The sequence below is a fragment of the Micromesistius poutassou genome, assembly GCF_964030765.1.
Source record: "Micromesistius poutassou genome assembly, chromosome: 6".
NCBI lineage: Eukaryota > Metazoa > Chordata > Actinopteri > Gadiformes > Gadidae > Micromesistius > Micromesistius poutassou.
The window spans coordinates 4874343-4887412 of record NC_140276.1 but is presented as its reverse complement, the minus strand read 5'-3'; the positions used below and the strand labels follow the sequence as shown (position 1 = coordinate 4887412).

The window sequence follows — 13070 nt, the reverse complement described above, 5'->3', positions numbered from 1 at the left end:
CTGTGATGCTTTGCTTATAAAATAAAGTGATTTACAGAATTCCCGTATAAATGTGTGTTTATCTGGCTGGTAACGACAGCCCCATGCACATGATTATTAAGTCTACAGGCTGCATATTTTAAAGGGAGGCAATTCCCAATTTGAAAATTATCATATTGCACAGATGGTGAACTAAGGTTAGGCTAGTGGAACATCTGCAATTTCTCAATAGTTGCAGGCTATATTATACATTACAGTGCCAGTGAGATGTCCCTTGAAGCTATTGCACATGGATAAACTTCCTCTAGGAATTGTGAACTTAACTTTCGTAAATATTCCTTAACATCCCTCAGTCAGACACCACGTTCATTGCATATCTCTACATCCTTAATTAGTTAGACAATATATTAATGCAGTTTAAGATTATGCAACTCCCTGCTGTGCATAACAAAAGGAGCATATTCAGCTTTTTTGCAGAAGGTACAGTCTTGATGATCATCATAACACAGGTATAGGCCTAGAACGACCCGCCCTAAGTCATTTTGCATTGGTATGCCATATTGTTGAAGCATTGTCTGTCTATCCATCTTTCTTTGTCCTGGATGACTGTGCCGGCCAAGCCTGAAAGGTCTGGACAATAGACTGCAAAGGTCAACAGCTCTCTGGATGGGATCCGAGGCCTGTGCAGAGCCACTCACACACAATACGGGCAATTGAGGAGCTTGAAATAGCCCAGATGCCCTGGTGGTGGGAGGAAGTGGGTGGCTACAGGTGCCCCGTGCAGGGCCTCACACAAACAGACCCCTGACTGGCGTACTGTGCCCATGTCATGAGAGACAGGAATGTCACTGAGCAGCCCTTTTAGTATTCTGTCCGATTTGTAATCAAGAATAGATAAGAGATCCAATGAACCTGAATGTAAAAAAAAAAGATTTAAAAAATGTAATACTGATATACTCAATACGGTTAGAGGTATATATATATATATATATATATATATATAATAGGTTGTGTCAGGGAATTAGGGCTCACTGACTACAATTAATTAAAATATTCAGGAATTCTGAAAAAATATGGTAATACTCAAAATATTAAAATATAACTCTGAAGCACTCTGCCCTAATTGTAGCTTCTGTTAAAAAAAAATGATTGATGTACTACTCTGTCATTGGAACAGAGGGAGAACATGACCTCCTAACAGGCACAACAGGACACCATGGGGGAACACTGCTGTGACCCATCTTCTGTACGTCAAAGTGTCAATGCCTCCCTCTGGCTCTCCTCACAGCGATGTTCTGGATGTGCTGCCACAGGAGCGAAGGGTCCGACTCATTATGTCTAATCAGAGACTCCAGACCTTCTGCTTGGTCCAGGCTTTGCCAGTAATCCAGGGGCCATATTTGCAACCATCTGCGCAAAAGATGCACACAAACAGAACAGCCTCATCAATTTTACGGTTATTACATTATTTTTTTTTACAGGGCTGTTTTTAAAAAGGAGAAAGAGCAATTAATTACAACGATGAAAAGTGGGTAAAGAAATTATATCCTGAGGAGGAAGTCACCCCACGTGTAAACCTTTAAAGCAATTGGCTCTTGTTTTTTGGCCGTGGGGGGATAATCAAAACACACACATACCCGTCATCTGGCGGGACGTCTCCGATGTCGCCGTACCCCGGCCTGGGCAGTGGACACCCCATGTGGGAGTTGTTCGCCATTTTGGGCGGCGGCGGCGGTGGGGCCTGCAGCGGCGCTCGCCGGTGGGCCCGCTCGGCGGCCAGCCGGGCGTTCTCCCGGTCGCACACGTGGCACTCAAAGCCGTTGAGGTAGTTGGGCTTGCTCATGTCGTTCACGCCCCACTCGCGGCGCTCCAGGCGCTCCAGCAGGCGGGCGTTGGTGACGCCGCCGCCGCCGACGCCGCCGACGGGGTCCTTGAACTCCAGGTAGCGGGCGTAGGCCTCGTCGTCCCGGTCCAGGCGCCGCAGGAAGGCGGCCAGCTCCGCCGGGGAGGAGAAGTCGTCGACGAGCACCACGGCGCGGCCGCTGGGCATCCAGTCGGCCGCCGACGGCGAGCCGCGGTAGACGGGCACGCAGCCCTGGTGCAGCGGGCGCCACAGCTTCTCCGTCATGTAGTCGGCGCACAGGCCGTTCTCCAGCGCCAGGTGGAACTTGTAGCGCGCCACGAAGCTCATGAAGCGCGGCTCCTCGCCCGTGGCCGTGGCCGTGTCCTCCAGCTCCGCCGGCAGCGCCTTGTTGTTCAGGCACTTCCCGTAGGAGTCCACCTGCGCACGGACGGACGGGCGGACGGACGGACGGACGGACAGAACAGAAAAACAGAAAAAGTTAAGAATAAAGTACAATTCGAAGGAAACAACGAGAGATAGAAAGAAAGTTGAGATCGCAATCCTTTTACACCGTCCCCCTGGTATTAACTATGTAATAATGTAACAATTATATGCAAACGTATTCTTAACGTATTATTAACCATGTTTTATAGGAGCAAAATCTAGCGGAACACTGATACGGTTATATTATGCTTGTTTAATATGCATAACACGAATAGAAGACTCCTCTAGGAGCGTCCCGCGCACCTCTATGTACTTCATGAGCTCCCGGACGTAGCGGTCTCGGTCCGAGGGCACGTCGCAGTGGGACTGCATGTAGAGCACGGGGGCCAGGCCCCTGGCCCGCCACGCGTTCTTCTCCCGCAGCGGCACGGCGGCGGGCTGCAGCAGGTAGCTCAGGGTGGGCAGCCACTGCAGCGTCAGCGGGTAGTCGGAGCCCCGGCTGAAGGTGGCGGTGTGGTTGAACAGGCGGATGCCGGGCGCGTGGGAGAGCAGGTAGTTGTTCATGGGCGACTCCTCGTGGAACAGCGCCCAGGTCTGGTGGGGCGGGCGGGGGAGCGGCGCCTCGTACGCCCGGAAGTCCGTCCCGTAGAAGATGATGGAGGCCGTCCTCTTGTGGTGCTGGAACTTGGGAAGACAAAGTTCAGCAAGTTTTTACGTATAGAAGCTATATAGCTATATATATATATATATATATATACATATATTTGTGGGTATTTGTGGACGAAGTCTGAGGCAGGCGGTTAGTAACATGTCCATGGCAGCAGAACGAGCATGTGAATGGCTGTGGGTAAGGAGAAAACATACTTCCTGGGGTGCGAGCTAAGGTAAGCCAGCTGTGCTAACGTGTGCTAGTGTTTGTTTGTTAGGGTTAGGGGTAGGGCTAGGGGTACGATGCAGGAAAGAGAGTGTTTAGATGCATTAAATGTGGCAATGTGGTGGCAGCATTGAGGGGGGTGAATCCAGGACGCTGCATTGTTAAGCCTTCAGGAGGTGTCGTGGGCCTAACTTAACGAAACATCTGTTCAAACATCTGTTCAAACATCCCCCCATCTATATTGGGGTGCTGGAGGAGTCAAACACAAGTCTATCCTGCAAGCCATAGTCAGTTATATTCAAGCTGCATTCACGTGTTTAATACTTCCCCCTACCTTACGATTACTCGTGGCCATGCACGAAGAAGTGGCACAGTCGATGCGCTCCGTGTCCCCGGGAAAGTGTGGGAAGAGTCCCGCGCTCCACCACAGCAGAATGGGCAGCTCCTTGTTGCTGCGCTGGTCCTTGTTGCCAGGGCCACGGTATGAGCTGATGGCTGAGAACTCCATGTCTGACAGGGCACTCTGAGGCTGAAACGCTCCCAGGTCACTGGCGTCCATGAACTCCATTTGATGCTCCGTCTCAGGGGAAAAGGCACCGGAGACCAAGACCCAGCACAGGAGCCCCAGCAGCCCCAGACACGCGCAGGGGAGCAGTCTCCTCTTCACCGCCATCTGAGGGAAGAGCAACAGCACAGTCTCACAGATGCATCCATACTCAGACACTGAAGAGATCGTAATCAACACTGGGCGTCAAGCACACGGCTTGTCCCTCATTTGAATAGGAAATAAGTATGTGTCCCTTGTTGACGAATTGCCCCTGGTTGATTACGTTTGAGACGAGCGAATAGTTAGGTAGTAAACAAGTTCTTTGCTCAGTAACGTTACAGCTTGCTAACTTGGTACACCATGACATGCATCAATATCCAACAAATAGCCTCGGAATGGCACACAAAAACCCCACAAAGAAACGCATTCCCTACCATCGTCAGGGCTGCAACTCGTCCACTGTGACAGTTAGGAGGCACATCCAAACAACGGTAACATGGACCCCTTCGCTGTCGCAGATGCTGTCCACATTAAGAAACTACACAGGAAAATAAAACCCAGCTGTGTGAGCTGCACTTCTGAAAATCTCAATATTTTACTCCCTCTACTGGATTGGGGTGGGATTACTCTCGGTGGACATGCATGCATACACATTTCTGTTCTTTCGATTATTACTCCATATTATTTATGAACGGGCCTGATTATTATTTTAGGCATAAGTAAAAGACAGTATACAATTATATGTTTGAATGACACAATACCACCTGGACGTACGTATGAGTGAGGAGGAACAGGGTGGACTTTTAGACCGGGGGGGACTCTTATGGGAGGGGTTTGCGTCACGGAGTTCATGTGTGTGTGTGTGTGTGTGTGTGTGTGTGAGCGCATGTCAGTCAAGGTGCTGCTGGGAAGCTGGGCAAGCATCGCTACATCAATAATTGGTAAAGTACACCTACAGCTGTAGCCTACTGCCTTATACTGACATACCGATGATACTACCTGGTGTGTTGGGATTCTCGGGTTTGATTGCTCCCTCGTTTAAGCAGAGCCGCACTGACAGTGACTAGTAGTGATCGCAGAGGCTAAACTGATAGCCTGCTCGCCCATAGATGTCAACAAGAAGACACACTTCTTCATTAGCCGCCTATTACTGGGTACTTGCTGTGCTCTGTGCGTTTTTAAAGATATAAGACAGTGGTTAAAATAGCAGTATGTTTTTGCTGATTTCTAAATTGCATGGGACAGTTGTTTTGGGAGAATATGTCTGAACAAGTTAACATTGTGGTCACTTGAGATGGGCAGCTAGGTTTACTTCTAAGCTGCTGCTTGTTGTTTGTGGTCAGCGCGCAGGCGCAGTCACTGTCCATTTACAGCGATCCCGTGGTCCTGACTCATCCACAAGGGCCTTGGTGCTTTTAAACTGCTCTCTTATCCACAGCTCTTTATGCACATCTCTCATATCTGTGAGGCTTTAGTGTACACAGTATTTGTTTAATGAAACACAGGCATTCTGGCACTGGCAGTAATGAAGTGGTCCAGAGCCTGTTCTTATATATCCAAATCCTACGAGGGCATGGGCTGTTATCATCTAATGAATGAATGAATGGGGTTGTAGAAAAGGGAAATAACCTCACAACTGTCATTTCCCTGAGTCATCATAACAACTAGCAGTTGAACTGACATCCAGGACAGACCTCAATGCCATTCAACCCGGTTTGTCTATCCCTAGAACGAGATATTCTATCAGTTAGATAAAAAGCTCAAGGTTTGCTCATTGCAGAAGAGAGTTGTAGCTTGCTGGTGCTTGTGCAATTGATATTGGTTGTTTTTGTCTGGTGACGCAACAGACTAGCCTGCTTCTAGAGGAACTAAGTCTGGTCTTCTGTTCCTTCAGGGTGATTTGGCCACTGGGTGTGGAAGCCTGGGACTCTTGACCCCGGGACACCAGCCCAGTGAGGAAGGCCCAGCTAGCTGGGGGGGCCGTGAGGAAAGTGGGGGGTGGGGGGGGGGGTTTCCAGGCGTGATGAGCGGGAAGAGCCTGCTGCTGAAGGTGATCCTGCTGGGCGACGGCGGCGTGGGCAAGTCGTCCCTGATGAACCGCTACGTGACGGACCGCTTCGACTCGCAGTCCTTCCACACCATCGGCGTGGAGTTCCTCAACCGGGACCTGGAGGTGGACGGGCGGCTGGTCACCCTGCAGATCTGGGACACGGCGGGCCAGGAGCGCTTCAAGTCCCTGCGCACGCCCTTCTACCGCGGCGCCGACTGCTGCCTGCTCACCTTCGCCGTGGACGACGTGCAGAGCTTCCAGAACCTGGGCTGCTGGAAGAAGGAGTTCATGTACTACTCGGACGTCAGGGACCCCGCCCGCTTCCCCTTCGTGGTTCTGGGCAACAAGGTGGACAGGGAGGCGCAGCGGCAGGTGGGGCCGGAGGAGGCGCGCGCCTGGTGCGAGGAGAACGGCTGCTGCCCCTACTTTGAGACCAGCGCCAAGGACGACACCAACGTGGCGGCGGCCTTCGAGGCGGCCGTGCGAGAGGTCCTGGCCGCCGAGGACCACATCGACCACGCGCTGCTGGGCAGCACCATCGACCTGCACGGCAACCGCAAGTCCACCCGCTCGTCTTGCTGCTGATTGGCCCGAAGCTGGCGTGGACCGGATCGGGCACCGCCTCCCCCCCCCCCCCCCCACCCCTCCCCCCTTCTTCCTCCTCCTCCTCCTCCTCCTCCTCCTCCTCCTCCTGACGTGCTTTTGCGGGCCTCTCTGGTCGAGGTTGGTGAAAGTAGGGTAGTGTTCAGGAGCCCCTGGTAAGGCGTTCTTCGCCGTGTGTTACGTGAAGGTACGAGTGACGGCGGTGCGGTACTTGAAGGTTATGTGGTGACTTACAGCTTAATGTAGCGGTTACCGCCTCACAAATGTAGCTGGCATTCAGACGGCTAACTTGTTGAACCCAGCTGCGGTTTTGTTGTAAATGGCACATTTGTCATCCCATCTTCGACTCTCTGCTTCCAGCAGTGTTGCACAAGAAGCATTTACTCTTAAGGCGGATTAACCTTTTGCCTGCCTGCACGGGCGTTTTGATCAAACGGCCCTCTTAATAGTCATTCATCTTAATCTCTGTGTGTTCATCTACTCGACATGAGAGCATATTCTCTATCCTATCTTCCAAATAAGCACAGTCTGCTTTGAGGCACAGCACACCCTCATTTTCCTGGTACGGGTAACTGTGCAGCTCATGGCAATCTCTGTGTTTAGTAAGGTGGTACCTCTGATGGTCCTTCTGTATACTGCACCAGTCCATCTCACTGTCAGACCTGTCTCTGTGGTCGTCTGATAGCAAGTGGAATTTAGTCAGCGAGGACAAAGAGCTTTGTGAAGCACGCTTCTCCCCAACCACCCTGCCGTTGCATGAGGACTGATGACACCCGTTAGGTGTTCATACATATCGTGGGGAGACCAGGGTGCAGCTCCCAAACAAAAAAAAGGGAAGTAGGCCATACGTCTTCAAAGGGAAGTGAAATGTGAGTTTGAAGTACAGTCTACATAAGCACTCGTGATTTTAGTGTCAGTAAGCCTACCAAGCGGCTACCAAAACTATTACTGTGCATTGTAGGCGCTTAGCTTCAGTTTTCGATAGTCATGCATCGTAACTTAATTTCCACCGCCAATATCAGTAACAAGTACAATGCTGAGTACCAATAGGCCTCATTTGAGTTCATTCTAAATTAACATAAATATACTGTCTAATAAGGTTGAATGAAAACTTTGTTTTGCCACATTTCACGTGAGAAGTGCTGTGGCAGTTTCCAACAGAGCAATGTCTAACCATAAAGACAAATAATTTCACGATAAATTACCGGACACTGACCATAGAAACAAGACTACTAACATAATAACTAACATCAAATGGTCCTATATGCTTGGCGCTCATTGCCATGTACAAGCCCTATTTAATCAATTGGTTATAGAAAACAGAATAGACTTCTGAGGCTTCTAGTCTTTAGAACATTCAAATTTAAATTAATTACATTTGAAAGGCAGAAGTCTTGTCAATGGTCATTAATATCTGCCACATTTGATAGAGCCCCTTCTAGCTCCCACTGTATGCATTTTGGACTGTTTCAACCTTGATTTAGACACTTCAATACCATTACCATTATCACCATGTTTATGTTCCTCAAATCACCAAATTGTTGTCAAAAGGCCTGGTTGATGGGCAATGTCTGGTGAGTTACATCTAATACTACTATGAAGTTTTGAATTGGCCATGGGACATTATTTAATGCATATTAAGATTACATATTACTTTACTTTGAGCATATACTAGAGTTTGTCTGGTTTGTCTAGTTATACTCTTGTGTTTGTTTTATGTTGGTTTTATGTAGAAAATATATATTTTTTGGTTTAGAGTGAGACATGTTACCTACTTTATCCTTTTATTCCCTCAGATAATATCAGCTTGTACTTGGGCTACCATTTAGCCCCTTTAGCAATTCCAAAATTTGATTCCCTGCATTACTATAATGTCTGCCTTGTATCGTCAATTTGCGCATTTTAAGTGTCAGCTGAAGAATGTGAAATAGCCTGAGCACAAAGCAACCAATGTTACTGTGTGGATTGTGTGTGTGCTCGTGTGCGTCTCCTCTGTGCTACCAATGAGTATTCTCAAGAAATACCCTCTGCTGCCTAACTGTATGCTGTATTGTTAATGACACTTTTTATCATGTTCTATGTAAGCTTGCTTTCCACCACAAACGTTTTGTCTGTTGGGTTTTTACGACAGTTGGCATACAGATTCGGGCCTGGAAAAATAACGGCTGACATTTTTATTTTATTGGTACAATAGTGTTTTGTTGTCGACATATATTTCAGTGTTGCATCATGAGGATGAATTCCATTTTGCACATGCCTAATGCATATACAAGCCGTCCTTTTCTCTAAGTTGCTTGTGTTCACAGCTTTTCATCTGCTCTTTTTTGCAGTGTATTGACCTGTCTGAGGTTCTCCTTTCAGATAATAGGGAAGGACACGCATTGTCACATAAGGTCTACTTTAATAAATGTAACCGGTACTGTAGTTGATTTTACTTAGAGGCCTTCTGTGTCTGGCTACTCCAGAACAGCCTGTCCTCAAAGGATATACTGTGGTGTATTGAGGCTAGGTACTGGTGATGTATTGGAGATTTACTTACTGAGCCGAGTACGGCATTCCTGACAAAGTATCGCTGTTGGTTTACATTAATTAGAGTGGGAAGAAGTGTTTAAATTATTGTACGGCATTGTTTGCATCTCTTCCGCAATGATGAATACCAACACGACCTGTAGCTCAAGTTGAAGTTAATGAATCCCTTATAAGCTATGTGTTTCAGATAAAAAAGTAAACGTCGCTCTGCCATTTATTACTGTACTGAAATCTTTCTTTTTATCTCAGCTTTGAAATTGTAAGGAATGTACAAATTCATTTGTTGGGCTTCTTTTCTCGTCTTGTGAAATAACTGCTTTAAATCAACACTATTATATGAACTGACACTGATCACAGTATTCACTCTGGTTCTTCTCAGTTTGCTCAGCTCTCTGAGGGTAAATATGACTTCTGGGTTGTATTTGGTGTTCTGAAACCCTCCTCACTATTTATTTTTCCTTGTACTATGGACAATAATGTTGAAACACAACGGATGTCAAGAATCAAATCCAATACTGTACAATTAAAATGAAAACCATGAAAAAACATTTGACTTGAGAGTATTTTTCTATGCCTTTCCTTAAACATTTGATGGTGGATATTTCGGGTCTTTTAGGGACGGTTTGAAGCAAGCACTCCATCTTTATTTGAGACAACAGGCTCTGATAAGAAAAGAATAACCAGCAATACAAAAATTCTTACCCTGTCTGCCATTCATAGAAAAGATGAGCGGTGCGTATATGCTAGCACACAGAAACTATTTTTCTCTAGTTCTGTCAGGAAATAATCAAAAATAGCCCCTTTGGCATCCTTATTGACTAACTACATAAACAAGCTGGGATATTTTCCAACATATAACTGATAATACATACTGATTCCATTATAATTCAACAACAGTCATGAAAATGAAAGCTTCTGCGAATCGCCAAGACATTGGTACACTTCTAGACTATTCCGATCACCAGCCCACATCTTTATTTGTGATCAGGGATGTGGGATTGGACACTGGCTGTCAGTCCACAGGCTGTCAGTCCATAAGACTTTCCCTCTGTCCCTTTGCGTGCTTCTGTACGGGTCGAGGGGCATTCTCTTTCTCTGCTTCCTGTGTCTTAGCTCCCTGTTGAACATCTCACGCACTGCAATCTGCAGGGAACTGTGCACCTGCGAGGGAATAGAGGATGCACTCCAGTACACCAGTGGAGGTCACTAGATCCTCTGCCACTGCCTGGTCACCATCCACACAACGTATATCCTCTCAGGAGCAAACATAAGCTTGTGCTTTGACCCCACAAGAATGCACATAAATTGATTTTTATTATAAAATACCCAAACCAAAACCTTAGATACAGCCGGTTTAAACCTTTCTACCAGGTAAAACGTTGACAAATTAATAACAAACCAAGTTAGTATAGTAGTACTAACTTGGTAAATAGTTAGTATTCAAAGTGTAAATCACTTCATTAGTTTATCTACAGATAAGCATGTTATACAATAACTAAGCAAAATCCTAAAGAAATAAGAGAGAAAATGTTGACCATGATGTATGTCTTTACCCCCACACAAAATAAACCCTTCAACCATTTCAATCTTTAAAGCTAAACCAAAACAATCTTTATTCTAGAATGTAAACATTTCAACCCTTTCTTCTGCATCATGAGAAATAAGCATTAGGCACGTCAATTGAGTACAACCCTACAATAAGTTCCTCCATGCAGTGACGGCAAGGGAGGAGATAGGTAGTATTAATGTATGTCTAATAATATGGCCATGCTAGATAAGTATGCAAAAGTACCTTTGCTATCTCAAAATAAAAAATAAAAAGTTCTTTCCAGAACAGCTTTACAATTACTCTTTTTTTACCCTGAAAGAAACTTTAGCATTATATAAACTTTGTCTCCCCTTTAACTTCTCTCCCCCTCTGTTGGTAGAGGAGTCAGAGGACCCCTTGAATTGATTCAATTATCGGGGTGCCATACATCTGTGAGCGTGCGGGGGAGTCAGGGCTGGTCAGTGTATGGGCTTGTGTTTAGATCTTTTCTTGTCAGAGGTCTTTGTCCTTGTCTTTGTCCTGAGCACTCTCGCTCTCCCTTGACATGGAACATGACCCTTGGCAGAGAACCCCAGCCCTAGGTGTGTGAGTGTGTGGGGGGGGGGGGGGGGGGGGGAGAGGGGGGGGGGCCTGATAGGCCTTCTGTTTAATGCACGCCTGACTCCATTGTAATGGCCCTTTTTTCATGCCCGTGAGAAAATGTCCCGAGGTCAACTTGGGACTCCCCAAAAAAAACGCACGGTTGTCTGTCACCATGGCAACCAGATGTGAAGGACGGTTGCCATGGGGACAAAAAAAATCCAACCATCTGTGTGACACAATATGATTTTTTCCTCTTTTCTTTTGGCCTAATGTTATTTTCCTAGCAAAACTAGTGTTATCTGAATACAATACAGCATCCGCATGGACCTTTAAAAAGAGAAACAAGATTTACATGCATTTGGGTGGGAGGGAAAAGGAGAAGAGCACAGAGAAAACAGGATCTAGTATTGAGTCCCCAAAAAAATAAAATGAGTAGACGACAAAAAACAGTAATGTGGCAAGCAAAATGAAATGAGGGGGGAGGGGAGAAAAAAATAAAACATCCGGAAAAAAATCCATAACCCAAAGAAATTACACCGCAGGTGCTGCAGAATAAGTAGGTATAGTCTCCTCAGGTCCCAGTGTTTGATGTGCAGTGCAGAGAGCAGGCAGCCGGGCTGCTCCTAACACCGTGGCCCTATACCCTTCCTCCCCAGATATCGCAGCACCGCAAAGTTGTAAGTGGTGGACACGATATAGGTCAGCTAGGGAGCAAAGAGACATAGACAGAGGGAGAGAGGGAAAGTGAGTGACTCAGAGAAGACTGAAAATTACTATTGAACTCGTGAAACATAATGAAACCAACCAAAAGTGGAAAATTAAAGTAAAAATGATCCTCAAAAGCAGATACGTTTCTTTCCGCACCACATTTTGTGTATTTTTGGTAATGGAGCAACGCAGAAAGAATAATGACTGCCATTTGTCCGTTACAGAGAAAGGCAGACATTACGGCATTATTATGATGACGTTCTGTGTGAGATGGGGCGAAGGAGAACACAAGAGAGCGACAGTACAGAAGCCATCAGTCATGGAGCTCGGAAATGCCTCGCCGCCTACTCTCTCAGCGTCATAAGGGTCACATGCGTAGCAAACACACCAAAAAAAGGGTTTGAGCCAAGAACGGAACACAACAAAACACAGATACTCACCAGTGCCAACAAAGTGATGCCCGCACCAGCAAAGGCAGCGATGTACAACTCGTATGTCATGAGGTACTGTAATAAGGAATATTATTGGTGAGGTTTACAGGACACCATTTAAAAAAAAATAAACAATAACAGCAGGGTTTGGCCTGTTCTTGGTGCTCACCTCTCTGGTCTTGCAAATATTGGACAATGTTGTGCCACATACTTTCCCCGGAACTGCATTCCACGGTAGTAGGCCTGTAAAAGTTTCAAGCGAGGCAAGATTGAGCCATTAGATAGGGGCTGAGCAGTTTAATGGTGGTTCTCTTTCACACACGTCGGGCATTTTAGGAATGAGATCATTTGGAGATCCTTCTTTCTTACCGTATTGTCTGGCGTCCACACACAACTGGTTGATACTGGCCGGGGTCTCGGTCAGGACTTCAATGGTGTGGCAGGTGGCGTCCATGTTGTAGAAGAAGTACACTGGCAGGGCGGAGAAGGCAAAGACCAGCAGCCACAGAACGGCTAGTCCGTAAGTCACCACGATAAACTATGGGGAAAGGGACAGAAGAATCGACACTCATCAAAGTAGGTAAAAGCTAATGTTAAAGTTACAGGAAGTTACTTAATCCCGCTATTGGAGTGGGATCTGTGCAACTGGTCCCTTAAGAACCACAGCAGATGGACCTAGCAGAAGCAGTACTTAAGTCTTGTTTTACTAGTTATAACTAGTAACTATTTGAGTGCAGACATTTGTTATTCTATGGTGTCCACCTACAACTGCATTTAATCCTCTACAATACCCCCCCCCCCCACCCCACACCCTAAACTCATTTTCTCTGAACACCTTCCCTTGTGTCAAATTTACCTTTACGGCCAAAAAAAAAAACCTTGAGAAAAATCTATGAATAATGTGATTTAAAGCTAAGCCCCAGCATGACAA

At 46.5% G+C, this 13070-nt stretch overlaps 3 protein-coding genes across 3 annotated transcripts in view; 1 reads left to right on the top strand and 2 right to left on the bottom strand.

Moving 5' to 3' along the window:
• Positions 1–90: 90 nt before the first annotated feature.
• On the bottom strand, positions 91–4244 carry pofut4 (protein O-fucosyltransferase 4). The gene is made up of 5 exons (XM_084468970.1): positions 4122–4244; positions 3475–3813; positions 2570–2950; positions 1617–2260; positions 91–1389 (listed from the first exon to the last, which is right to left on the bottom strand). The coding sequence occupies exons 1-5, from the start codon at positions 4122–4124 to the stop codon at positions 1239–1241; spliced, it is 1518 nt and encodes a 505-aa protein (XP_084325096.1). The 5' UTR covers positions 4125–4244; the 3' UTR covers positions 91–1238.
• Positions 4245–4540: 296 nt separating this feature from the next.
• On the top strand, positions 4541–9396 carry rab9b (RAB9B, member RAS oncogene family). The gene is made up of 2 exons (XM_084469292.1): positions 4541–4628; positions 5582–9396. The coding sequence occupies exon 2, from the start codon at positions 5711–5713 to the stop codon at positions 6320–6322; it is 612 nt and encodes a 203-aa protein (XP_084325418.1). The 5' UTR covers positions 4541–4628; positions 5582–5710; the 3' UTR covers positions 6323–9396.
• Positions 9397–11098: 1702 nt separating this feature from the next.
• plp1a (proteolipid protein 1a) overlaps positions 11099–13070 on the bottom strand; it is a 5331-nt gene continuing 3359 nt past the window's right edge. Inside the window, exons 4-7 of the mRNA XM_084469339.1 lie at positions 12509–12677; positions 12309–12382; positions 12149–12214; positions 11099–11704 (exon numbers count right to left, since the gene is read on the bottom strand). Coding sequence (XP_084325465.1) covers positions 11624–11704; positions 12149–12214; positions 12309–12382; positions 12509–12677 — 390 coding nt within the window. The 3' untranslated portion in view covers positions 11099–11623. The remainder of the gene's footprint in view (positions 11705–12148; positions 12215–12308; positions 12383–12508; positions 12678–13070) is intronic.

What these genes read in the sequence shown, in the direction of transcription:
- pofut4 (XM_084468970.1), bottom strand. An exon ending in TGGCCACGAGTAATCGTAAG is followed by an intron (nt 2,951 to 3,474) that starts GTAGGGGGAAGT and finishes TGTCTTCCCAAG; the next exon opens with TTCCAGCACCACAAGAGGAC. An exon ending in GACGTCCCGCCAGATGACGG is followed by an intron (nt 1,390 to 1,616) that starts GTATGTGTGTGT and finishes TCTTTTGCGCAG; the next exon opens with ATGGTTGCAAATATGGCCCC.
- rab9b (XM_084469292.1), top strand. Translation starts at nt 5,711, where the DNA reads ATGAGCGGGAAGAGCCTGCTGCTGAAGGTGATCCTGCTGGGCGACGGC.